The sequence below is a fragment of the Oncorhynchus mykiss genome, chromosome 25, assembly GCF_057628025.1.
Source record: "Oncorhynchus mykiss isolate SJ-2025 chromosome 25, ASM5762802v1, whole genome shotgun sequence".
NCBI lineage: Eukaryota > Metazoa > Chordata > Actinopteri > Salmoniformes > Salmonidae > Oncorhynchus > Oncorhynchus mykiss.
In genome coordinates, this window is record NC_143046.1 from 57,181,520 (window position 1) to 57,207,468 (window position 25,949).

General features: G+C 42.4%; 1 protein-coding gene across 1 annotated transcript; it reads right to left on the reverse strand.

Annotated features, from left to right (window-relative positions):
- Window positions 1-8,029: 8,029 nt before the first annotated feature.
- LOC118944217 (uncharacterized) lies at window positions 8,030-25,411 on the reverse strand. Its single transcript, XM_090220612.1, is given in 4 exon segments — window positions 8,030-8,423; window positions 9,860-11,527; window positions 20,578-20,583; window positions 24,038-25,411. Coding segments are annotated over 4 exon segments (3,123 nt in total). The 5' UTR covers window positions 25,314-25,411; the 3' UTR covers window positions 8,030-8,250.
- Between the last annotated feature and the right edge of the window lie 538 nt (window positions 25,412-25,949).

Sequence of the window (25,949 nt, forward strand, 5' to 3'; positions counted from 1 at the left end):
GTTTTCAATGAGGAGACTCTCAGATAGCAAATGTTCAGTTTTTCCTGAAAGATTATTTGTTTAGGACAAATCGCTCCGTTTTCTGCGTCACGTTTAGCTATGAAAAAACCCCTGTATCCAGGATTGTGTAAATCTATCAGCAAGCTCATTAGCATAACACAACGTTAACTATTTATGAAAATCGCAAATGAAATGAAATAAATATGCCATCTCTCAAGCTTAGCCTTTTGTAAACAACACTGTCATCTCAGATTTTCAAAATATGCTTCTCAACCATAGGAAAACAATCATTTGTGTAAAAGTAGCTAGCTAGAGTTAGCATTTCGCGTTAGCATTTAGCGTTAGCATTAGCGTTAGCATCCAGCACGCAACATTAACAAAAACATAAAAGCCTTCAAATAAAATCATTTACCTTTGAAGAACTTCTGATGTTTTCAATGAGGATACTCTCAGTTAGATAGCAGATGCTCAGTTTTTCCAAAAAGATTCCTTGTGTATTAGAAATAGCTCCGTTTTATACATCACATTTGGCTACCAAAAAAAATCCATAAATTCAGTCCTCAAAACGCAAACTTTTTTCCAAATTAACTCCATAATATCGACTGAAAACATGGCAAACGTTTTTTAGAATCAAGCCTCAAGGTGTTTTTCACATATCTCTTCATTGATACATCGTTCTTGGATACATGCTTTCTCTCCTGAATCCCAGGAGAAAATGACCGCACCTGAAGATTACGCACAAATTTAGACAAAGGACACCGGGCGGACCTCTGGAAAATGTAGTCTCTTATGGCCAATCTTCCAATGATATGCCTACAAATACGTCACAATGCTGCTAAGACCTTGGGCGAACGACAGAAAGTGTAGGCTCGTTCCTTGCGCAATCACAGCCATATAAGGAGAGAATGGAAAACAGAGCTTCAGAAATTCTGCTAATTCCTGGGTGATGCATCATCTTGGTTTCGCCTGTAGAATGAGTTCTGGGGCACTTACAGACAAAATCTTTGCAGATTCTGAAACTTCAGAGTGTTTTCTTTCCAAAACTGTCAAGAATATGCATAGTCGAGCATCTTTTCGTGACAAAATATCGCGCTTAAAACGGGAACGTTTTTTATCCAAAAATGAAATAGCGCCCCTAGAGCTCTAACTGGTTAAAGAGTGCATGGCGGGTGGAGGAATTGACTAACATACCTATGGATATAGCAGCCGATAGCCTAATTTCATCAGTCAAACCGGTAGGCCTGCCTCTTATTTCTTAAATAGGAAGAAATAGGCTCCAACACATATCCCTAATTAAAATGAAGACGTTTAAAATGAATGATGTTTACTCCAATTTGCCTACTTTCAGCACCATGAGCTGTCCATTTCCAATTGTTTGTGCCGTGGCTGCTGCTTCAAGTTTCAGCACCACAATGTAAGTTACTTGAATCTGACTTCTTGTGAGGTCAATAACTCTGATAAACCTTTTTTGATATCCTCAGAGGACCGTTATTATCATGTTTTAACCACTCCTTCATTATTACTGAAACACGATTCAAAGTGGTAAATATAAAGATCCAGTCCATAAAAAAATTGGAGGCCCCTTAAACTTCAGTGTTGTGATGCAAAAATGCTAGCAAAATGTATAGCGCATAGAATTAAAAAGGTATTGTCGGACATTATTCATTCTAATCAGACAGGTTTTTTACATGGACAATATATTGGAGATCATATAAAGCAAGTACTGCAACCAATAGAACACTATGAAAAATCAGGGAAACCAGGCCTGCTATTCATAGCTGACTTTTAAAAGGCTTTTCATAAAGTACGACTGGAGTTTATATATTAATGCCTGGAACATTTCAATTTTGGACAATCTCTTATAAAATGGGTTAAAATCATGTATAGTAACCCTAGGTGTAAAATAGTTGTACGGATGTACTCTGAGAGTCTGGAAGCAAGTTCAGGGAATGAATACATTTAATTAATAAATAAATGAACAAAACAAGGAACACAAACAGCGCACTGGCATGAAACAGCAACAATGACTAATGGGGGTAGAAACCAAAGGGAGGGACATATAAAGGGCAGGTAATCAAGGAGGTGATGGAGTCCAGGTGAGTGTCATAATGCGTGTAAGGCTGGTGACAGGTGTGCGCCATAACGAACAGCCTGGTGACCTAGAGGCCGGAGAGGGAGCACATGTGACAATAGTAAATAATGGCTACTTCTCATAAAAGAAGGTTGTCCACTATCGGCATATCTATTTATTATGGCCATCGAAAAGTTAGCTATTAAAATCCGATCCTACAATAATATCAAGGGATTAGAAATCCCACCACCTGCCAACCCCTCTTTACACTGCTGCTACTCTCTGTTCATCATATATGCATAGTCACTTTAACCATATTTACATGTACATTCTACCTCAATCAGCCTGACTAACCGGTGTCTGTATGTAGCCTCGCTAGTTTTATAGCCTCGCTACTGTATTTTTCACTGTCTTCTTACTGTTGTTTTTATTTCTTAACCTACCTATTGTTCACCTAATACCTTTTTTTGCACTATTGGTTAGAGCCTGTAAGTAAGCATTTCACTGCGGTATTCGGCGCATGTGACAAATAAACTTTGATTTGATTCATGCTGTTCTGTGCTGATGGCTGTTGGAGAGGGCAGCGGCAGCTGAGTAAGATGGGGCCTTTAATGGCCATACCTCTGGGAGCCTGTCTGCTTGTGACATGATGAGAGAGTGAGAGGGCCTTCCTGTAAGATATTTTGTGCTACAAACATACTTCAATTTGAAGAGGTTTTTGACCATTCAGGGACCTACTATCAAACAGTCATGAAATCATAAAAAATGATTGTCTACACAAAATAATGTGAATTTGGTCCCCCCAATTTTTTTTTGCCAAGTTATATGCATGAAAATAAAGATGCTTTAAAATATGTGACATTTTGGAGAGATTTTTGGACAGTATAGGGGCCTCCTAGGCTTTGTTATGGATACATGTCTATTTAGATAGGTTGGTATAAGATATCTGCTCCATTTTTGGGTCCCATGTTGACAAGATGTTGGGGAATCACTGGAGGGAAATATTGACCAACTGAGCATCTCAGTGTACATCTCAATAAACACAATAGGTGTTTTGTTACATTTCAGTATTCTGTGAAATATTTAAAGTATCATATTGGGATGCAAACTCAAAAATGTAAACTCTATCTGACATGTTACTGTTTTCTTATTTTTTAAGCCCCTGACCATGTGTGTGAGGTGTATACAGGATGTACATAAATGGGCATAAACACGTGGCACAGAAAATAAAATATTGACATTTAGGAATTGAAAATGCATCTAAATATATTTCGTTGTGTCTTTTTTTGTTTCTAATATTTTTTATTAAACACACAAGAATGGTGTATAGGTGGTATACAAGACAGGTATACAATTCTTATCTAAACATAAAAGAGCATACAGGAACAACAAGACCCAGAGTTCTGGGTGCAGAACAAATAATACAAAACACGACATACAAAACAAGGACACGTAGAAAGAAAGAGGGAAGATGTCCCCCCTATCCCCCCCCCCCCCCTTATTCTCCCCCCCCCCCTCCCAACTGCTCGGGTGGCAGGGCCAGCACATGCTGCCCAAAGGTAGATTAAAATATTACAATTGAGAGTGCGTTAATAAGTACAAATTCACAGCGCCGACTCGTCCAAGTAGGAGAGGAAAGGCTGCCAGATTTGATCAAATGTTGATAATTTATTGTTCAGAATATATCTAATTCTTTCTAAGTGTACAGTATTTGCCAATTCACTGAGCCATAATTTGGTAGAGGGCGCTTCCCTCCTCTTCCAAAACAACAAGATTAGTTTTTTTGCCGAGATGAGACCGTACGAGATTAGTTGTTTTTGGGGGTTGGTTAATCCGTTTAGGGACTCAGTCTCCAAAACTTCAGAGAGGATCCCAAAAATTCCACTCCAATAACCATGCAAGCTAGAGCATAGGGCAAAGCAGTGGAGTAGTGTACCCTGCGTAGCCTGACATTTATCACATGTATGGGATGTGTCAGGAAATATCCTATGCAGTTTAGTTTTGGAATAGTGTAATCTGTGTAAAACCTTGAATTGTATGAGACGATGTCTGGAATTAATGGAGCATGTGTGGATATACTCCAAGCTCTCTTCCCAGTCTGCCACCGAGATGTCAGTCCCTAGTTCTTCCTCCCATTTTGCCTTGATGGCATCAGTGGAAGGTGTGCTAACAGATTGAAAAGCATCATATAGACGCGATATCAGTTTATCGGAGGTGGGGTATATTTTTATGCATCCGTCAAACATGGAAGGTTTGGCATTCCCAAATGTTGGGAGGTGTTTCCTAACGTAGTCTCTAATTTGTAGGTATCTGAAAAAATTACTTCTGGGAAGGTTATAAGTTTCCCTCAGCAACTCAAAGGAAGCAAAGGTCCCTTCTATGTATAAATCCCCTATGGTACTTATCCCCAACTCTCCCCATCGCTCAAAGGTGTTATCAAGGTTAGAAGGGGCAAAGGAGGGATTCCTGGCGACAGGGAGCATGAATGACATTGGTCTAAGCTCAAAGTGGACTTTCATTTGCTTCCAGATTCGGACTGTGCTATGTATGATAGGATTGTTACAATAAAGTGACATCTCCAGATTGACAGGCGACAAAATCACAGCGCCAATAGAGAAGGGGTGACACTCCTCACGCTCCATACTAAGCCAGCTGGATGCCGGAAGTACGTCATCCAGCAGAAACGTAACAATGCGGAGGTTAGCGGCCCAGTAATAAAATATAAAATTTGGGAGAGACAATCCTCCTTCCATCTTGGATTTACAGAGGTGTTTTTTACCTATCCTGTGTGTTTTATAATCCCAGATGAAAGGATTGATAATTGAGTCCAGTTGTTTGTTTTTTTTTGCGACCGTATGGGCATTAATTCACTCTTGTTCCAATTTATTCTGTATCCCGAGAAGGTACCAAACAAATTGATCACATCAAGAATAGCTGGGATACTAGCCTGGGGTTCTGTTACATAGAGGAGGATGTCATCTGCGTATAGGGAGATCTTATTTATAGTATCTTTAGTATTATAGCCGTGTATTGCTGCATGAGATCTAATCGTCTGAGCGAGCGGTTCGATAATTAGGGCGAAGAGCATAGGCGACAGTGCACAACCCTGCCTTGTCCCCCTGTTGAGGTTAAATCGGGGCGACAATGATTGGTTAGTGAGTATTCTGGCACAGGGGTTCCTATATAAAAGCTGGATCCAATTTATGAACCTATCTCCAATATTACATTTCTGTAGGACCTTGAATAGATAGGGCCACTCAACTTGGTCAAAGGCCTTTTCGGCGTCAAGAGATATGACGGCAAGGTCCACGTTGGGTAACCTCTGAGAATACATAATATTGAAGAGGCGCCTGAGATTGAAGAATGAGTTTCTGTTAGGGATAAAGCCGGTCTGATCCGAATGGACCAATTTGCCAATTAAAGTGCTAAGCCTGTTAGCCAGAGTTTTTGCTAAAATCTTTTGGTCTGTATTAAGGAGAGATATTGGTCTGTATGACCCTACCTCTTCTGGATCTTTACCCTTCTTATGTATAACTGTAATGAACGCTTCGCCCAATTTTTCAGTTTTTGATTTGTTAAAAAAGTTTGAAATATCCAATAAATGTCGTTCCACTTCATGATTGTGTCCCACTTGTTGTTGATTCTTCACAACAAAATACAGTTTTATATCTTCATGTTTGAAGCCTGAAATGTGGCAAAAGGTCGCAAAGTTCAAGGGGGCCGAATACTTTCGCAAGGCACTGTACATACATACACACATACATACATACATATAGATACACATACGTATATATACATATATATACATACACACACACACACACACACATATACATACATATACATGTATGTATACATACCCACACAAAAAAATCATATATAAAAATATATATTTAAAGAATATGTATATACATCCATATGCACATATACACATACAAACATTCATACCCCAGAATAACAATCTACACTGATTTAAAATATACACATACATAATACTAAAATGCTAAGAGAAAATAGTAATAAAGTACAAATAGTAATTATATGTACGCACACCTACACAGACATAAGCACTACAGAGGGCTGGTGGGACTCTAGTCGGGAGAGAGAGGCCCACGGCCAGAGAAAGGCAGAACGGCACAAAACATCAACCTGCTAACCAGGTGTCTGCCCCCTCCCAACCATCACCCCCAGTCCCCTGCATGCAATAAATAAATGGTATGGTAGTAAGAATAATGTAAGGATTGTAAAATAAATAACGAAACAAAACAAAAGTGGGGGAATATAAGTATATCCGTCCGAAGGTGTCAGTGATCAAACCTGGAAGTAAAAAATATGCATCGCTCTGAGCACAGCCGGGATGAAAGTGAATGTAACGTAACGTTCATTGAGAGCTCTGACCGCCATCCATTGGTCTGCTCAGCGTCTTACATGTTCGGTAGCCCTTGTTGAGCCCGTTTAATACGTTTTCACCCAATATGGTATAGTATGGATTCGAGTCCATGAGCAGACCCTAACACGCAATAACAAGGCACTCTAACCTGTACGGGGGATTGGTGTATATCCCCGGATAAACTTCTCTGCGTCCAAAACCGAGGAGAGCCAAATCTTCTCACCGGAAGGCGGGGTAATTCTTAGTCTTGCAGGGAAGAGTAAGGCTGGGCGAAGATGGAGTTTGTAGAGTTTGGTCATGACATCTCTGTAGTCGGCGCGATGCTTTGCCACATCGGGCGCATAATCCTCATAGACACGGAATGGATGCCCTTTATGTGACAGGTTGCCCCTCATTCGAGCTTCACGCAGGATAAGATCCTTGGTCTTGAAACTGTGACAACAGATGATTTTACTGGGCGAGGACGTTTGCCCGGTCCAGGCACTGGGACAAGGGAGCGATGTGCGCGGTCCAGCTGGGGATCCGAATCCAAAACATCCGATCCCATTGCATCCTTCAATAGCTTGGCGAAGAAGTCGGTGGGGCGAGAGCCCGCCTCTACCCCCTCTGCCAGACCAACAACGCGAAGGTTATTACGTCTGGATCGGCCCTCCAGGTCCACCACTTTCACAGAAAGCGTCTGCACAGTATCCTGCAATGACGTGCATAGCTTATCTAACTCGTCGATCCTACCAGCGTTGAATTCAGAAGCTTTCTCAAGGTCCACAATACTCTGGCCATGCGAAGCGACCGTTCGAATGATGCTCTCGATTTTGGTGTCCAGTTCAGCAATAGAGGCCTTAAAGCAATAGAGGCCTCAGCTATAGCAACACGTAGCTCCCCCAAAGCCCGGGTAAGTTCTGTAAGTGTCACGTTGTGCCTCCCGCCATGTCTGTCTCGTTGTTTAGTGGGGAGTAGGCCTCCGCTGTGGATTTATTGTCCTTTGGTCGCTTATTACTCGGCATTTTCATATAGAAAGTTACCTTGTATTAGAAATAAACGTTTGTTGTAAAAAGTGCCATAAAGTAGGTTAAATTAGATTATTTCGCAAAAAAGTTGCAGGAGCCTCTCACGCACAGGCGTTCACTCCAACATGCTAGCGCCGCCCCCCCGTTGTGTCTTTTTTTAACAAGGCAAGGTTAATTAAGAACAAATTCTTATTTTCAATGATGGCCTAGGAACAGTGCAGAACTGAGAGCAGAACGACAGATTTGTACCTTGTCAACTTGGGGGTTTGAACTTGCAACCTTCAGGTTACTAGTCCAACGCTCTAACCACTAGGCTACCCTGCCGCCATCTATGTAATACATAAATAAAATGTTTTTGTTTTGTTTAAATATGTGTATAAAATATACTTTCCTGTACAGTAAGTAAATGTAAGAAATCCAGAAAGCATGAAAAAATGTTTTTGTAATGTCTAAAATAAAATATATGCATATAATATTTATTTGTCTGTACAGTAAGTAACGTAAATGCAGAAGCAATAAGAATTGTAAATGATGATAGAACACATCAAATTCATGTGAACATGAGGACACAAAGGAGATATTTAATTAATAGATCATATTTTAATACATTTTTAATGCTGAAAAAAATCAATGTATGGCAAATTCAATTTGGGAAAATGGCCTGTTGGACAAAAATGAAAAATAGTTAACATCCTTGCTACTTCAGCCATTTGCTATGTTAAAGTCAAATCACAGTTAATGATGAATGGATACAATTTGGAAAGATTTTCCAGAGTCATACCTCAGTAGTGTAGAGTGTCAGGTGGCACAACCATTGGTGCCATGAGGTCAAAGTGTGAAGGAGGGAGCAAGCCAGAGAGCTGTCTAGGAAGCAGTCCAGCCCCATGGCTTGGAGGCTTTGAGTTGGTCCCATCATTGTAATGCATTGTGGGGTATCTGCTGCCCCATAGACCTGCTGGCAGTGGGAAAGGTGTTAGCGAGGAGACCACCAGGGACATCTATGATTGGCTGACACAGTCTTGGTTAAACCACATGTATTCTAAAGCAATATTCACCTGCTTTCATAGAGTAGGGATTCACTCCTTTGGGGACACTGCCAGTGTTCCCCTGATATCCATGTGTCCCCATCGGTGGAGGTGGTGGTACACACTTGTTCTGTAAAACACATCAACACATTTTCCAAATTGTTGGTAATATTAGCACAGTTGAAATACAATGGTTGTTCACTGTTTTTAATTGAATTTAATTTAAGTGTGTACTTCAGCCTTGGGCTCAGTTTTGTTAACCCATCTGTGCAGAGTTGGATCCCAGACAATCTGAGGAAGAAGAGATTAGCAATGTGAAGCAAGCCACAATTTATTTTTATTTTTTAAATCCACTCAATTGTCTCTACATAGAATATAGTGTTAATAACCAGTTCCTTACAGATCTGTCTTTGTCCTCAGGTAGATGAACCTCCTTCTTGTTAGCTCTTCCACTCCCAAAGACCCAGCTGAGCCAGCCTCCACTGTTATTGTGAACAGCAGGGGTCTCGGGCTCAGCCACCGGCCGGGTGCCAGTCTGGAACTGAGGGTTGGCATCGGAGTGTTCCGGCTTGGTGATGGACATCATAGCAGGATGCTCAACATATCTAAGTCGGACATCTGTAATAAGTGGGAGAAGTCAGGCCACTCTGCTCATGTCACCATACAGAACAATTACTAGCTGACAGGTAGGAACGTCTTGCTCTGATACTCTGTTTACAACCCAATCTTAACCTACATGCAGTCACAGGGATTACTGGGAGGTTACTCCAGGACTCTGCCACCGCATTGTTTTGGTTGCAAAATTAACAATTCCCTGCATATTATGTGAGGGCTTACAAATGTGACCAATCACCAAACTATTTCTGCATAAAATAGTCACATCACAATATTATCGCATAGAACTGACAATTACCACAGTACAAAAAGAGGGCTCGCAATTTCAACCAATCACCGCACATTTACTGCATAATATGGTTCAATCAAGCGACACATCAACACAGTTTTTTCCCTTGTCAGTGCATTTTTGCAACAAATTGGACAAAACAATTGCATATTGCAATGCAAAATGTCATAATTGTCGCTGCAAAATCTAGCATATTTATCCGCAAATATGAAAAAAATCCATGTGAAATCCTGGAGAGATTCACTGGAGTATGAAAATGTATAGACTCACTACTGTACGTCGCTCTGGATAACAGTGTCTGCTAAATGACTCAAATGTAAAAGTACAATGGAGCTAAAAATTTTTATGTAGAAAATGCATGAAAGTATTACAGTTATACACTCACATGAGCCATACATTTGATCTATCACAACTTATTCTCACAATAGTAATTTCTTTACTAATTAGGTAAGGTTAAGTGACCTCTTCTCTTGGAATAGAAATCCACAGGTGGAGTACACGCTCCACCATCCCATTTCCACAGTGGTGCCAACATGGGGATGATGGAAGGTGGTTGTGGATGAATGTTTTCATTCTTCACAGGGACACTGGCTGTGAGGAGGATCTCCTCCCTCTCTTCAGGGATGAGGCCTGATGCTCGGAAGATCCCCTCCCTCTGTGCAGGGACACTGGCTGTTTGGAGGATACCCTCCCTCTGTGATGGGATGAGGCCTGATGCTCGGAGGATCTCCTCCCTCTGTGCAGGGACACTGGCTGTTTGGAGAATACCCTCCCTCTGTGATGGGATGAGGCCTGATGCTCGGAGGATCTCCTCCCTCTGTGCAGGGACACTGGCTGTTTGGAGGATCTCCTCCCTCAGTGGCGGGATGAGGCCTGATGCTCGGAAGATCCCCTCCCTCTGTGCAGGGACACTGGCTGTTTGGAGAATACCCTTCCTCTGTGATGGGATGAGGCCTGATGCTCGGAGGATCTCCTCCCTCTTTGCAGGGACACTGGCTGTTTGGAGGATACCCTCCCTCTGTGGCGGGATGAGGCCTGATGCTCAGAGGATCTCCTCCCTCTGTGCAGGGACACTGGCTGTTTGGAGAATACCCTCCCTCTGTGATGGGATGAGGCCTGATGCTCGGAAGATCCCCTCCCTCTGTGCAGGGACACTGGCTGTTTGGAGGATACCCTCCCTCTGTGATGGGATGAGGCCTGATGCTCGGAGGATCTCCTCCCTCTGTTCAGTGATGCTGGCTGCTGAGAGAATCCCATCCCTCTGTGCTGGGACACTGGCTGTTCGGACATTCCCCTCCCTCTGTGGCGGGATGAGGCCTGATGCTCGGAGGATCTCCTCCCTCTCAGCAGGGACACTGGCCTTTGGGACGATCCCCTCCCTGTGCGCAGGGACGCTGACCATTGGAACGATTCCCTTCCTCTGCGCAGTGACACTGGCCATCAGGTGGATCAACTCCTTTTGTGCAGGTATGAGGCCTGATGCTCTGAGGATCTTCTTCTTCGGCACAGTGATAGAAGCTGCTGGAAGAATTCCCTCCCTCTGTTCAGTGATGCTGGCTGCTGAGAGAATCCCACCCCTCTGTGCTGGGACACTGGCTGTTCGGACATTCCCCTCCCTCTGTGGCGGGATGAGGCCTGATGCTCGGAGGATCTCCAACCTCTCAGCAGGGACACTAGCCTTTTGGACGATCCCCTCCTTGTGCGCAGGGACGCTGACCATTGGGACGATTCCCTTCCTCTGCGCAGTGACACTGGCCATCAGGTGGATCAACTCCTTTTGTGCAGAAATGAGGCCTGATGCTCGGAGGATCTTCTCCTTTCGCACAGTGACAGTAGCTGCAGTAGCTGCTGGAAGAATCCCCTCCCTCTGTGCAGGGACACTGGCTGTGAGGCGGATGTCCTCCCTCTCTTCAGGGATGAGGCCTGATGCTCGGAAGATCTCCTCCCTCTGCACAGTGATGTTAGCTGCTGGGAGAATCCCCTTCCTCTGTGAAGGGACACTGGCTGTTTGGAGGATACCCTCCCTCTGTGACAGGATGAGGCCTGATGCTCGGAGCATTTCCTCCCTCTGTGACGGGATGAGGCCTGATGCTCGGAGGATCTCCTCCCTCTGCACAGCAAATTCGGCTGCTGTGGTGATCTGCAGGTATAAATAGAGCATAAATTAATTCCCTAAAAAATCAACCACTTGGAATCTATAACATCATTACACTGAGTGTATTAAACATTAAGAACACCTTCTCTTTCAGTGACATAGACAAAGCAGGTGAAAGCTATAATCCCTTATTGATGTGAATTGTTAAATCTTCTTCTCAGTGTAGATGAAGGGGGGGGGGGGGGGGCAGGTTAAATAATGATTTTTAGACAATTGAGACATGGATTGTGTATGTGTGTCATTCAGAGGGTGAATGGGCAAGACCAAAGATTTAAGTCCCTTTGAACAGAGTATGGTAGTATGTGCCAGGTGCACCGGTTTGGGTCAAGAACTGCAATGCTGTTGGGTTTTTCAGCTCAACAGTTTTCCCTGAGTATCAACAATGGTCCACCACCAAAGGGGGGAAACTCAATAGGAAGGTGTTGTTAATGTTTTGTTCACTCAGTGTAGATCAATCCCTAGCATATACTTCCATTTGCATGTGTACTGATACTGATAATGTTATCTACAATATATTATAATACTGTAAGTCTCCCTGCTGCAGGGGCATTTCCTCCTACAATTTTGAGCTGATTTTCTTCACTTTAGCAATATTTTGTATCTTTGTTAATTTTAATTGTAATTGTGTTTGGAAAGGTACTGTTACTACAGGAGATGATGCTATCATAAAGCATTTGATGTAAGTATGTAGGACAATTACCCATAATGCTCACTGACTGAACATTCAAAATTACCATGGCAATTATTGACGCATTCACATGCTTTCGGAAACTTGGAACCTCAAGAGTTAAAATGAATGTAAGTTATTAGCGTAGAGCTTCCTACTGGTTGATTCTGATACTTCACAAGTGGGAAACCTGAAATCCTCATTCCATAACGAGTTAGCGAGTCAGAGAGTCAGAAATGTCTGAATTTTCTAGTTCCGACTTGAAGGGCCTTCTATGATGTAGGGCAGGTCAGTCACCAAATGGGCTCCAGCAGCTTGTCGCTAGGCACATCCATCCAGGTCAATTCTATGGCCGCCGGGTCACCTGGCGAGCACGGGGTCAGAATGTCATCCACCATCAACTGACTGGTGGCACAGGATGTCCCTCGCACCTAGAGTACCATCACAAACAACAAAATATCTTAAAATCTCCTAAATTGTAGAGAAAGAGATACACCTTTAATGTGCTGTACAAGAGTGGACTTCAATAGTTACCATACAGTATTAGTAGAAACGTTTTAAATAAATCACAAATGACTGAAATGACAGTATAGACAGAGAGATACAATGCCAAAACAGTGTGTGTTATTTGCAAGGAAACTGTCCCTGTTTGTAAATAATTAACATCTGAGCATGGTACTTTCAAGTTAGGCCTACCTTTCCACCCCAGACCGAGTAGGCCTACTGACGCAGAAAAATGTAAGCTTAAACTGCTGGCTAATCTTCTTCCTTGGCTTAACCCAACGAGAGGTCACAAGTGTTTCCCTAAAAGCTGTCTGGGTTTAAATGTATTTTATTGTACAGAATGTGAATAGCTTAATCAATTGATAGTGTCAGATTCGATTATATCCAAAGCAAATTAAACAACAATATCCCCATATGCATCAGAGTCACGTCTTTCCCAGTTATTCCTATTTTACAGCTTGTTTCTAGCATTAAGAATCGCGGACCAAAGTGTTGTTATAGATAACTGTATATAATCACATCTGTTTCATTTTCCTCAAAATATTAAACTAATAGTGGGTAGGCCTGTACTTTTTGCCCTTTTCTTTAAGAAAAGGTAGGCCTATGGCATACCCTCTCATACACACTAACTTCAAGTCTTAACAGACACAGAGGTGGGCTATTTAAAGAGTGCATGGCGGGTGGAGGAATTGACTAACATACCTATGGATATAGCAGCCTATAGCCTAATTTCATCAGTCAAACCGGTAGGCCTGCCTCTTATTTCTTAAATAGGAAGAAATAGGCTCCAACACATATCCCTAATTAAAATGAAGACGTTTAAAATGAATGATGTTTACTCCAATTTGCCTACTTTCAGCACCATGAGCTGTCCATTTCCGATTGATTGTGCCGTGGCGGCAGCTTCAAGTTTCAGCACCATAAGTTACCGTAAGTTACTTGAATCTGACTTCTTGTGAGGTCAATAACTCTGATAAACCTTTTTTGATATCCTCAGAGGACCGTTATTATCATGTTTTAACCACTCCTTCATTATTACTGAAACACGATTCAAAGTGGTAAATATAAAGATCCAGTCCATAAAAAAATTGGAGGCCCCTTACACTTCAGTGTTGTGATGCAAAAATGCTAGCAAAATGTATAGCGCATAGAATTAAAAAGGTGTTGTCGGACATTATTCATTCTAATCAGACAGGTTTTTTACATGGACAATATATTGGAGATCATATAAAGCAAGTACTGCAACCAATAGAACACTATGAAAAATCAGGGAAACCAGGCCTGCTATTCATAGCTGACTTTTAAAAGGCTTTTCATAAAGTACGACTGGAGTTTATATATTAATGCCTGGAACATTTCAATTTTGGACAATCTCTTATAAAATGGGTTAAAATCATGTATAGTAACCCTAGGTGAAAAATAGTTGTACGGATGTACGCTGAGAGTCGGGAAGCAAGTTCAGGGAATGAATACATTTAATTAATAAATAAATGAACAAAACAAGGAACACAAACAGCGCACTGACATGAAACAGCAACAATGACTAATGGGGGTAGAAACCAAAGGGAGGGACATATAAAGGGCAGGTAATCAAGGAGGTGATGGAGTCCAGGTGAGTGTCATAATGCGTGTAAGGCTGGTGACAGGTGTGCGCCATAACGAACAGCCTGGTGACCTAGAGGCCGGAGAGGGAGCACATGTGACAATAGTAAATAATGGCTACTTCTCATAAAAGAAGGTTGTCCACTATCGGCATATCTATTTATTATGGCCATCGAAAAGTTAGCTATTAAAATCCGATCCTACAATAATATCAAGGGATTAGAAATCCCACCACCTGCCAACCCCTCTTTACACTGCTGCTACTCTCTGTTCATCATATATGCATAGTCACTTTAACCATATTTACATGTACATTCTACCTCAATCAGCCTGACTAACCGGTGTCTGTATGTAGCCTCGCTAGTTTTATAGCCTCGCTACTGTATTTTTCACTGTCTTCTTACTGTTGTTTTTATTTCTTAACCTACCTATTGTTCACCTAATACCTTTTTTTTGCACTATTGGTTAGAGCCTGTAAGTAAGCATTTCACTGCGGTATTCGGTGCATGTGACAAATAAACTTTGATTTGATTCATGCTGTTCTGTGCTGATGGCTGTTGGAGAGGGCAGCGGCAGCTGAGTGAGATGGGGCCTTTTATGGCCCTGCCTCTGGGAGCCTGTCTGCTTGTGACATGATGAGAGAGTGAGAGGGCCTTCCTGTAAGATATTTTGTGCTACAAACATACTTCAATTTGAAGAGGTTTTTGACCATTCAGGGACCTACTATCAAACAGTCATGAAATCATAAAAAATGATTGTCTACACAAAATAATGTGAATTTGGTCCCCCCAATTTTTTTTTGCCAAGTTATATGCATGAAAATAAAGATGCTTTAAAATATGTGACATTTTGGAGAGATTTTTGGACAGTATAGGGGCCTCCTAGGCCTTGTTATGGATACATGTCTATTGAGATAGGTTGGTATAAGATATCTGCTCCATTTTTGGGTCCCATGTTGACAAGATGTTGGGGAATCACTGGAGGGAAATATTGACCAACAGCATCTCAGTGTACATCTCAATAAACACAATAGGTGTTTTGTTACATTTCAGTATTCTGTGAAATATTTAAAGTGTCATATTGGGATGCAAACTCAAAAATGTAAACTCTATCTGACATGTTACTGTTTTCTTATTTTTTAAGCCCCTGACCATGTGTGTGAGGTGTATACAGGATGTACATAAATGGGCATAAACACGTGGCACAGAAAATAAAATATTGACATTTAGGAATTGAAAATGCATCTAAATATATTTCGTTTGTTTCAAATATTTTTTATTAAACACACACAAGAATGGTGTATACAATTCTTATCTAAACATAAAAGAGCATACAGGAACAACAAGACCCAGAGTTCTGGGTGCAGAACAAATAATACAAAACACGACATACAAAACAAGGACACGTAGAAAGAAAGAGGGAAGATGTCCCCCCTATCCCCCCCCCCTTATTCCCCCAAACCCCCCCCCCCCCCCCCTCCCAACTTTGGGGGTTGGTTAATCCGTTTAGGGACTCAGATACTCCCAGGATTATCAGAAGCGGGTCTGGATCTATTGAAGTCTCCAAAACTTCAGAGAGGATCCCAAAAATTCCACTCCAATAACCATGCAAGCTAGAGCATAGGGCAAAGCAGTGGAGTAGTGTACCCTGCGTAGCCTGACATTTATCACATGTATGGGATGTGTCAGGAAATATCCTATGCAGTTTAATTTTGGAATAGTGTAATCTGTGTAAAACCTTGAATTGTATGAGACGATGTCTGGAATTAATGGAGCATGTGTGGATATACTCCAAGCTCTCTTCCCAGTCTGCCACCGAGATGTCAGTCCCTAGTTCTTCCTCCCATTTTGCCTTGATGGCATCAGTGGAAGGTGTGCTAACAGATTGAAAAGCATCATATAGACGCGATATCAGTTTATCGGAGGTGGGGCATATTTTTATGCATCCGTCAAACATGGAAGGTTTGGCATTCCCAAATGTTGGGAGGTGTTTCCTAACGTAGTCTCTAATTTGTAGGTATCTGAAAAAATTACTTCTGGGAAGGTTATAAGTTTCCCTCAGCAACTCAAAGGAAGCAAAGGTCCCTTCTATGTATAAATCCCCTATGGTACTTATCCCCAACTCTCCCCATCGCTCAAAGGTGTTATCAAGGTTAGAAGGGGCAAAGGAGGGATTCCTGGCGACAGGGAGCATGAATGACATTGGTCTAAGCTCAAAGTGGACTTTCATTTGCTTCCAGATTCGGACTGTGCTATGTATAATAGGATTGTTACAATAAAGTGACATCTCCAGATTGACAGGCGACAAAATCACAGCGCCAATAGAGAAGGGGTGACACTCCTCACGCTCCATACTAAGCCAGCTGGATGCCGGAAGTACGTCTTCCAGCAGAAACGTAACAATGCGGAGGTTAGCGGCCCAGTAATAAAATATAAAATTTGGGAGAGACAATCCTCCTTCCATCTTGGATTTGCAGAGGTGTTTTTTACCTATCCTGTGTGTTTTATAATCCCAGATGAAAGGATTGATAATTGAGTCCAGTTGTTTATGAAAGGATTTAGGTATGAATACTGGGATGTTCTGATATAGGTAGAGCAGTTGTGGGAGGAAGACCATTTTAATGGCATTAATTCTTCCGAGGAGAGAAATTGGGAGAGTTCTCCAAAATAGTATGTTTGCTTTGAGTTTTTGTATCAGAGAGGGGAAATTATCTTTAAATAGTAAGGAGTATTGTTTGGTAACTACAATTCCTAGGTAGGTACATTTTTCTGAAGATAACTTAAATGGGAGATGTTCTAGCCAGGAGGCATTTTGCGACCGTATGGGCATTAATTCACTCTTGTTCCAATTTATTCTGTATCCCGAGAAGGTACCAAACAAATTGATCACATCAAGAATAGCTGGGATACTAGCCTGGGGTTCTGTTACATAGAGGAGGATGTCATCTGCGTATAGGGAGATCTTATTTAGAGTATCTTTAGTATTATAGCCGTGTATTGCTGCATGAGATCTAATCGTCTGAGCGAGCGGTTCGATAATTAGGGCGAAGAGCATAGGCGACAGTGCACAACCCTACCTTGTCCCCCTGTTGAGGTTAAATCGGGGCGACAATGATTGGTTAGTGAGTATTCTGGCACAGGGGTTCCTATATAAAAGCTGGATCCAAATTATGAACCTATCTCCAATATTAAATTTCTGTAGGACCTTGAATAGATAGGGCCACTCAACTTGGTCAAAGGCCTTTTCGGCGTCAAGAGATATGACGGCAAGGTCCACGTTGGGTAACCTCTGAGAATACATAATATTGAAGAGGCGCCTGAGATTGAAGAATGAGTTTCTGTTAGGGATAAAGCCGGTCTGATCCGAATGGACCAATTTGCCAATTAAAGTGCTAAGCCAGTTAGCCAGAGTTTTTGCTAAAATCTTTTGGTCTGTATTAAGGAGAGATATTGGTCTGTATGACCCTACCTCTTCTGGATCTTTACCCTTCTTATGTATAACTGTAATGAACGCTTCGTCCAAAGTAGAAGGCCTGAACCAACATTTTGTGCAGATAGGGAGAGAGCATGTTGCTGAATGTTTTATAGAATTCACCAGGGTATCCATCTGGGCCCGGGGTCTTGCCACTCTTTAGAGATTTAATTGTTTCTCGAATTTCATCAAGAGATATTTCCTTATTCAGGAAGTTAGAATCGTCCTGGTTCAGGGTAGGGAGATTACAGTCCTCCAAAAATGTTTGCATAATTAAGGGGTTAGGATCCGCTTTAGATTTGTGTGGTTTGTCACCAAACTCAAAATATTTTTGCTTGGCATAGAGAAAAGATTTAGCAATTTTAGCTGAGAGAATCTGATTATATTCAAATTTTAAAGAGGTAATTTTTTTATGTTTCTCCATAGATGGGTGGCTAGCATTCTCCCTATCCAGTAAGTGAATTTGTCCCTCCAGTTCTTCCAGTTTTCCTCTGTTTTGCCTACTCCTGGCAGCCTGAAAGGAGATGATACAGCCTCTCAGATTAGCCTTCAGTGTTTCCCACAATAATGCTGGGGAGGTCTCTGTGTTGTCATTGGTATCAAAGAAATATGTAATTTGGTCTTTAAGATATTCACAGAATGTTGGTTCTGTGAGGAGCTGAGGATTCAACCTCCAGACCCTCTCGTTTGGTACAATGTCACCCAATCTCAGGGAGAAGGTGAGTGGACTGTGGTCCGAGATTATAATATCATGATACCTCACATTACAGGTATAGGGGAGTAGTCTAGCATCCAACAAAAAGTAGTCAATTCGAGTGTAAACCTTGTGAACATGAGAGTAAAAGGAGTATTCCCTACCCGTAGGGTTATTGATCCTCCATATATCAAATACGTTTGAATTTTTTATGTAGGTATTCAAGAATTTGCTTGAATAGGAGGTAGGGGTTCGCCGGGTAGAGGATCTATCCAAATATTGGTCTAGCACACAGTTAAGGTCCCCTCCAATGACCAGGTTAGTATGGGAGATATCTGGAATCAGGGCAAATACTCTTTTGAAAAAAGAGGGGTTGTCAATGTTTGGCCCATAGATATTTAGTAGAGTTACTGAGGTAGAGTGGATTTCTCCTATTGCGATCACATACCGACCCTCTTTATCCGCAATAGTGGTTTTATGTAGAAAGGGAATTCCTTTCCGTACCAGAATCGCTGTGCCTCTCGTTTTGGCAGAGAAGTTAGAGTGATGCACTTGCCCCACCCACCTACACTTAAGTCTGCTATGAGAGTTATTCTTCAGATGGGTTTCTTGCAAAAATATAATATCAGACGAGAGTGCTTTCAAGTGGGCTAGGACCTTGCCCCTCTTAATTGGTTCGTTTAAACCCTTGACATTCCAGGAAGTGAATGTAAGCCCCGCCCTCCTCTCGTTTGTAGTTCCTATGGTGGCCTGCATACCATGTAACTTGATAAAAAGGTAAGAAAGCGCACCAAACCATCACGATCAGCATATGTAGCACCTACACCCGAGCAGTATCCAACCCACCCCTCCCCCCCTGCAAGCACCTTTACTTCCCACCCTGTTCCCCTAATTTCCCCAACACTTACCCCCCCCATCAACCCACATTTAACAGGCATGTACAAACAGGAGAAAAAAAAAAGGATAAATAAAAATAATAAACACATTGTCTGGCCGATGCCAAAAAAGCACGGCGCGACCTCGAACAAGAGGTAAAACAAAAATAAAATCCCAACTATACGTTCACCTCTCACTATCCTAGAACTTCTACTAACATATGAACTGAGGAGGCTCCCGCGAGTTAAGTGTTCAGTTAACATCTAATAAACCTAAACAGAATAAGTTGCAACTTAAACAAATTGCGCATTTAAGCGTCATCCTGGGTCAATCCCAGAGATAAGCAAGATATAGCCTCAAGATTATATTGCTAAGCACTGCCGGTCAAAACATAAACCATCCGCAACCGACATAGTCAGCCCTACCTTTACATACTGTGGGTCAGGAGATCGGAACAAGGATTTGTTAAATTAAACGTTCCCCCCATAAACAAAACATGTTTAAATAAAAATACATTATATATATACACACATACATACACACACACACATACATATATATATATACATATACATACATACATACATACATACATACATATACACACATACATAAACACATACATATACATACACACATACATACACACACATACATACATACATATAGATACACATACGTATATATACATATATATACATACACACACACACACACACACACACACATACATATACATGTATGTATACATACCCACACAAAAAAATCATATATAAAAATATATATTTAAAGAATATGTATATACATCCATATGTACATATACACATACAAACATTCATACCCCAGAATAACAATCTACACTGATTTAAAATATACACATACATAATACTAAAATGCTAAGAGAAAATAGTAATAAAGTACAAATAGTAATTATATGTACGCACACCTACACAGACATAAGCACTACAGAGGGCTGGTGGGACTCTAGTCGGGAGAGAGAGGCCCACGGCCAGAGAAAGGCAGAACGGCACAAAACATCAACCTGCTAACCAGGTGTCTGCCCCCTCCCAACCATCACCCCCCAGTCCCCTGCAAGCAATAAATAAATGGTATGGTAGTAAGAATAATGTAAGGATTGTAAAATAAATAACGAAACAAAACAAAAGTGGGAGAATATAAGTATATCCGTCCGAAGGTGTCAGTGATCAAACCTGGAAGTAAAAAATATGCATCGCTCTGAGCACAGCCGGGATGAAAGTGAATGTAACGTTCATTGAGAGCTCTGACCGCCATCCATTGGTCTGCTCAGCGTCTTACATGTTCGGTAGCCCTTGTTGAGCCCGTTTAATACGTTTTCACCCAATATGGTATAGTATGGATTCGAGTCCATGAGCAGACCCTAACACGCAATAACAAGGCACTCTAACCTGTACGGGGGATTGGTGTATATCCCCGGATAAACTTCTCTGCGTCCAAAACCGAGGAGAGCCAAATCTTCTCACCGGAAGGCGGGGTAATTCTTAGTCTTGCAGGGAAGAGTAAGGCTGGGCGAAGATGGAGTTTGTAGAGTTTGGTCATGACATCTCTGTAGTCGGCGCGATACTTTGCCACATCGGGCGCATAATCCTCATAGACACGGAATGGATGCCCTTTATGTGACAGGTTGCCCCTCATTCGAGCTTCACGCAGGATAAGATCCTTGGTCTTGAAACTGTGACAACAGATGATTACTGGGCGAGGACGTTTGCCCGGTCCAGGCACTGGGACAAGGGAGCGATGTGCGCGGTCCAGCTGGGGATCCGAATCCAAAACATCCGATCCCATTGCATCCTTCAATAGCTTGGCAAAGAAGTCGGTGGGGCGAGAGCCCGCCTCTACCCCCTCTGCCAGACCAACAACGCGAAGGTTATTACGTCTGGATCGGCCCTCCAGGTCCACCACTTTCACAGAAAGCCTCTGCACAGTATCCTGCAATGACGTGCATAGCTTATCTAACTCGTCGATCCTACCAGCGTTGAATTCAGAAGCTTTCTCAAGGTCCACAATACTCTGGCCATGCGAAGCGGCCGTTCGAATGATGCTCTCGATTTTGGTGTCCAGTTCAGCAATAGTGGCCTTAAGATCCTCAGCTATAGCAACACGTAGCTCCCCCAAAGCCCGGGTAAGTTCTGTAAGTGTCACGTTGTTGCATGTGCCTCCCGCCATGTCTGTCTCGTTGTTTAGTGGGGAGTAGGCCTCCGCTGTGGATTTATTGTCCTTTGGTCGCTTATTACTCGGCATTTTCATATAGAAAGTTACAATCTTGTATTAGAAAGAAACGTTTGTTGTAAAAAGTGCCATAAAGTAGGTTAAATTAGATTATTTCGCAAAAAAGTTGCAGGAGCCTCTCACGCACAGCCGTTCACTACAACATGCTAGCTCCGCTCCCCCGGTGTGTCTTTTTTTAACCTTTATTTAACAAGGTAAGTCAGTTAATTAAGAACAAATTCTTATTTTCTTATTTTCCGCCGTCTACGGAATACATAAATAAAATGTTTTTGTTTTGTTTAAATATGTGTATAAAATATACTTTCCTGTACAGTAAGTAAATGTAAGAAATCCAGAAAGCATGAAATTTTTTTTTTGTAATGTCTAAAATAAAATATATGCATATAATATTTATTTGTCTGTACAGTAAGTAACGTAAATGCAGAAGCAATAAGAATTGTAAATGATGATAGAACACATCAAATTCATGTGAACATGAGGACACAAAGGAGATATTTAATTAAAAGATCATATTTTAATACATTTTTAATGCTGAAAAAATCTATGTATGGCAAATCCAATTTGGGAAAATGGCCTGTTGGACAAAAATGAAAAATAGTTAACATCCTTGCTACTTCAGCCATTTGCTATGTTAAAGACAAATCACAGTTAATGATGAATGGATACAATTTGGAAGGATTTTCCAGAGTCATACCTCAGTAGTGTAAAGTGTCAGGTGGCACAACCATTGGTGCCATGAGGTCAAAGTGTGAAGGAGGGAGCAAGCCAGAGAGCTGTCTAGGAAGCAGTCCAGCCCCATGGCTTGGAGGCTTTGAGTTGGTCCCATCATTGCAATGCATTGTGGGGTATCTGCTGCCCCATAGACCTGCTGGCAGTGGGAAAGGTGTTAGCGAGGAGACCACCAGGGACATCTATGATTCGCTGACACAGTCTTGGTTAGACCACATGTCTTCTAAAGCAATATTCACCTGCTTTCATAGAGTAGGGATTCACTCCTTTGGGGACACTGCCAGTGTTCCCCTGATATCCATGTGTCCCCATCGGTGGAGGTGGTGGTACACACTTGTTCTGTAAAACACATCAACACATTTTCCAAATTGTTGGTAATATTAGCACAGTTGAAATACAATGGTTGTTCACTGTTTTTAATTGAATTTAATTTAAGTGTGTACTTCAGCCTTGGGCTCAGTTTTGTTAACCCATCTGTGCAGAGTTGGATCCCAGACAATCTGAGGAAGAAGAGATTAGCAATGTGAAGCAAGCCACAATTTAGTTTTATTTTTTAAATCCACTCAATTGTCTCTACATAGAATATAGTGTTAATAACCAGTTCCTTACAGATCTGTCTTTGTCCTCAGGTAGATGAACCTCCTTCTTGTTAGCTCTTCCACTCCCAAAGACCCAGCTGAGCCAGCCTCCACTGTTATTGTGAACAGCAGGGGTCTCGGGCTCAGCCACCGGCCGGGTGCCAGTCTGGAACTGAGGGTTGGCATCGGAGTGTTCCGGCTTGGTGATGGACATCATAGCAGGATGCTCAACATATCTAAGTCGGACATCTGTAATAAGTGGGAGAAGTCAGGCCACTCTGCTCATGTCACCATACAGAACAATTACTAGCTGACAGGTAGGAACGTCTTGCTCTGATACTCTGTTTACAACCCAATCTTAACCTACATGCAGTCACAGGGATTACTGGGAGGTTACTCCAGGACTCTGCCACCGCATTGTTTTGGTTGCAAAATGAACAATTCCCTGCATATTATGTGAGGGCTTACAAATGTGACCAATCACCAAACTATTTCTGCATAAAATAGTCACATCACAATATTATCACATAGAACTGACAATTACCACAGTACAAAAAGAGGGCTCGCAATTTCAACCAATCACCGCACATTTACTGCATAATATGGTTCAATCAAGTGACACATCAACACAGTTTTTTCCCTTGTCAGTGCATTTTTGCAACAAATTGGACAAAACAATTGCATATTGCAATGCAAAATGTCATAATTGTCGCTGCAAAATCTAGCATATTTATCCGCAAATATGAAAAAAATCCATGTGAAATCCTGGAGAGATTCACTGGAGTATGAAAATGTATAGACTCACTACTGTACGTCGCTCTGGATAACAGTGTCTGCTAAATGACTCAAATGTAAAAGTACAATGGAGCTAAACATTTTTATGTAGAAAATGCATGAAAGTATTACAGTTATACACTCACATGAGCCATACATTTGATCTATCACAACTTATTCTCACAATAGTAATTTCTTTACTAATTAGGTAAGGTTAAGTGACCTCTTCTCTTGGAATAGAAATCCACAGGTGGAGTACACGCTCCACCATCCCATTTCCACAGTGGTGCCAACATGGGGATGATGGAAGGTGGTTGTGGATGAATGTTTTCATTCTTCACAGGGACACTGGCTGTGAGGAGGATCTCCTCCCTCTCTTCAGGGATGAGGCCTGATGCTCGGAAGATCCCCTCCCTCTGTGCAGGGACACTGGCTGTTTGGAGGATACCCTCCCTTGGTGGCGGGATGAGGCCTGATGCTCGGAAGATCCCCTCCCTCTGTGCAGGGACACTGGCTGTTTGGATAATACCCTCCCTCTGTGATGGGATGAGGCCTGATGCTCGGAGGATCTCCTCCCTCTGTGCAGGGACACTGGCTGTTTGGAGGATACCCTCCCTCTGTGATGGGATGAGGCCTGATGCTCGGAGGATCTCCTCCCTCTGTTCAGTGATGCTGGCTGCTGAGAGAATCCCATCCCTCTGTGCTGGGACACTGGCTGTTCGGACATTCCCCTCCCTCTGTGGCGGGATGAGGCCTGATGCTCGGAGGATCTCCTCCCTCTCAGCAGGGACACTGGCCTTTGGGACGATCCCCTCCCTGTGCGCAGGGACGCTGACCATTGGAACGATTCCCTTCCTCTGCGCAGTGACACTGGCCATCAGGTGGATCAACTCCTTTTGTGCAGGTATGAGGCCTGATGCTCTGAGGATCTTCTTCTTCGGCACAGTGATAGAAGCTGCTGGAAGAATTCCCTCCCTCTGTTCAGTGATGCTGGCTGCTGAGAGAATCCCACCCCTCTGTGCTGGGACACTGGCTGTTCGGACATTCCCCTCCCTCTGTGGCGGGATGAGGCCTGATGCTCGGAGGATCTCCAACCTCTCAGCAGGGACACTAGCCTTTTGGACGATCCCCTCCTTGTGCGCAGGGACGCTGACCATTGGGACGATTCCCTTCCTCTGCGCAGTGACACTGGCCATCAGGTGGATCAACTCCTTTTGTGCAGAAATGAGGCCTGATGCTCGGAGGATCTTCTCCTTTCGCACAGTGACAGTAGCTGCAGTAGCTGCTGGAAGAATCCCCTCCCTCTGTGCAGGGACACTGGCTGTGAGGCGGATGTCCTCCCTCTCTTCAGGGATGAGGCCTGATGCTCGGAAGATCTCCTCCCTCTGCACAGTGATGTTAGCTGCTGGGAGAATCCCCTTCCTCTGTGCAGGGACACTGGCTGTTTGGAGGATACCCTCCCTCTGTGACAGGATGAGGCCTGATGCTCGGAGCATTTCCTCCCTCTGTGACGGGATGAGGCCTGATGCTCGGAGGATCTCCTCCCTCTGCACAGCAAATTCGGCTGCTGTGGTGATCTGCAGGTATAAATAGAGCATAAATTAATTCCCTAAAAAATCAACCACTTGGAATCTATAACATCATTACACTGAGTGTATTAAACATTAAGAACACCTTCTCTTTCAGTGACATAGACAAATCAGGTGAAAGCTATAATCCCTTATTGATGTGAATTGTTAAATCTTCTTCTCAGTGTAGATGAAGGGGGGGGGGGGGGGGGCAGGTTAAAGAATGATTTTTAGACAATTGAGACATGGATTGTGTATGTGTGTCATCATTCAGAGGGTGAATGGGCAAGACCAAAGATTTAAGTCCCTTTGAACAGAGTATGGTAGTATGTGCCAGGTGCACCGGTTTGGGTCAAGAACTGCAATGCTGTTGGGTTTTTCAGCTCAACAGTTTTCCCTGAGTATCAACAATGGTCCACCACCAAAGGGGGGAAACTCAATAGGAAGGTGTTGTTAATGTTTTGTTCACTCAGTGTAGATCAATCCCTAGCATATACTTCCATTTGCATGTGTACTGATACTGTAAATACACAAATTATATTAATGTTATCTACAATATATTATAATACCGTAAGTCTCCCTGCTGCAGGGGCATTTCCTCCTACAATTTTGAGCTGATTTTCTTCACTTTAGCAATATTTTGTATCTTTGTTAATTTTAATTGTA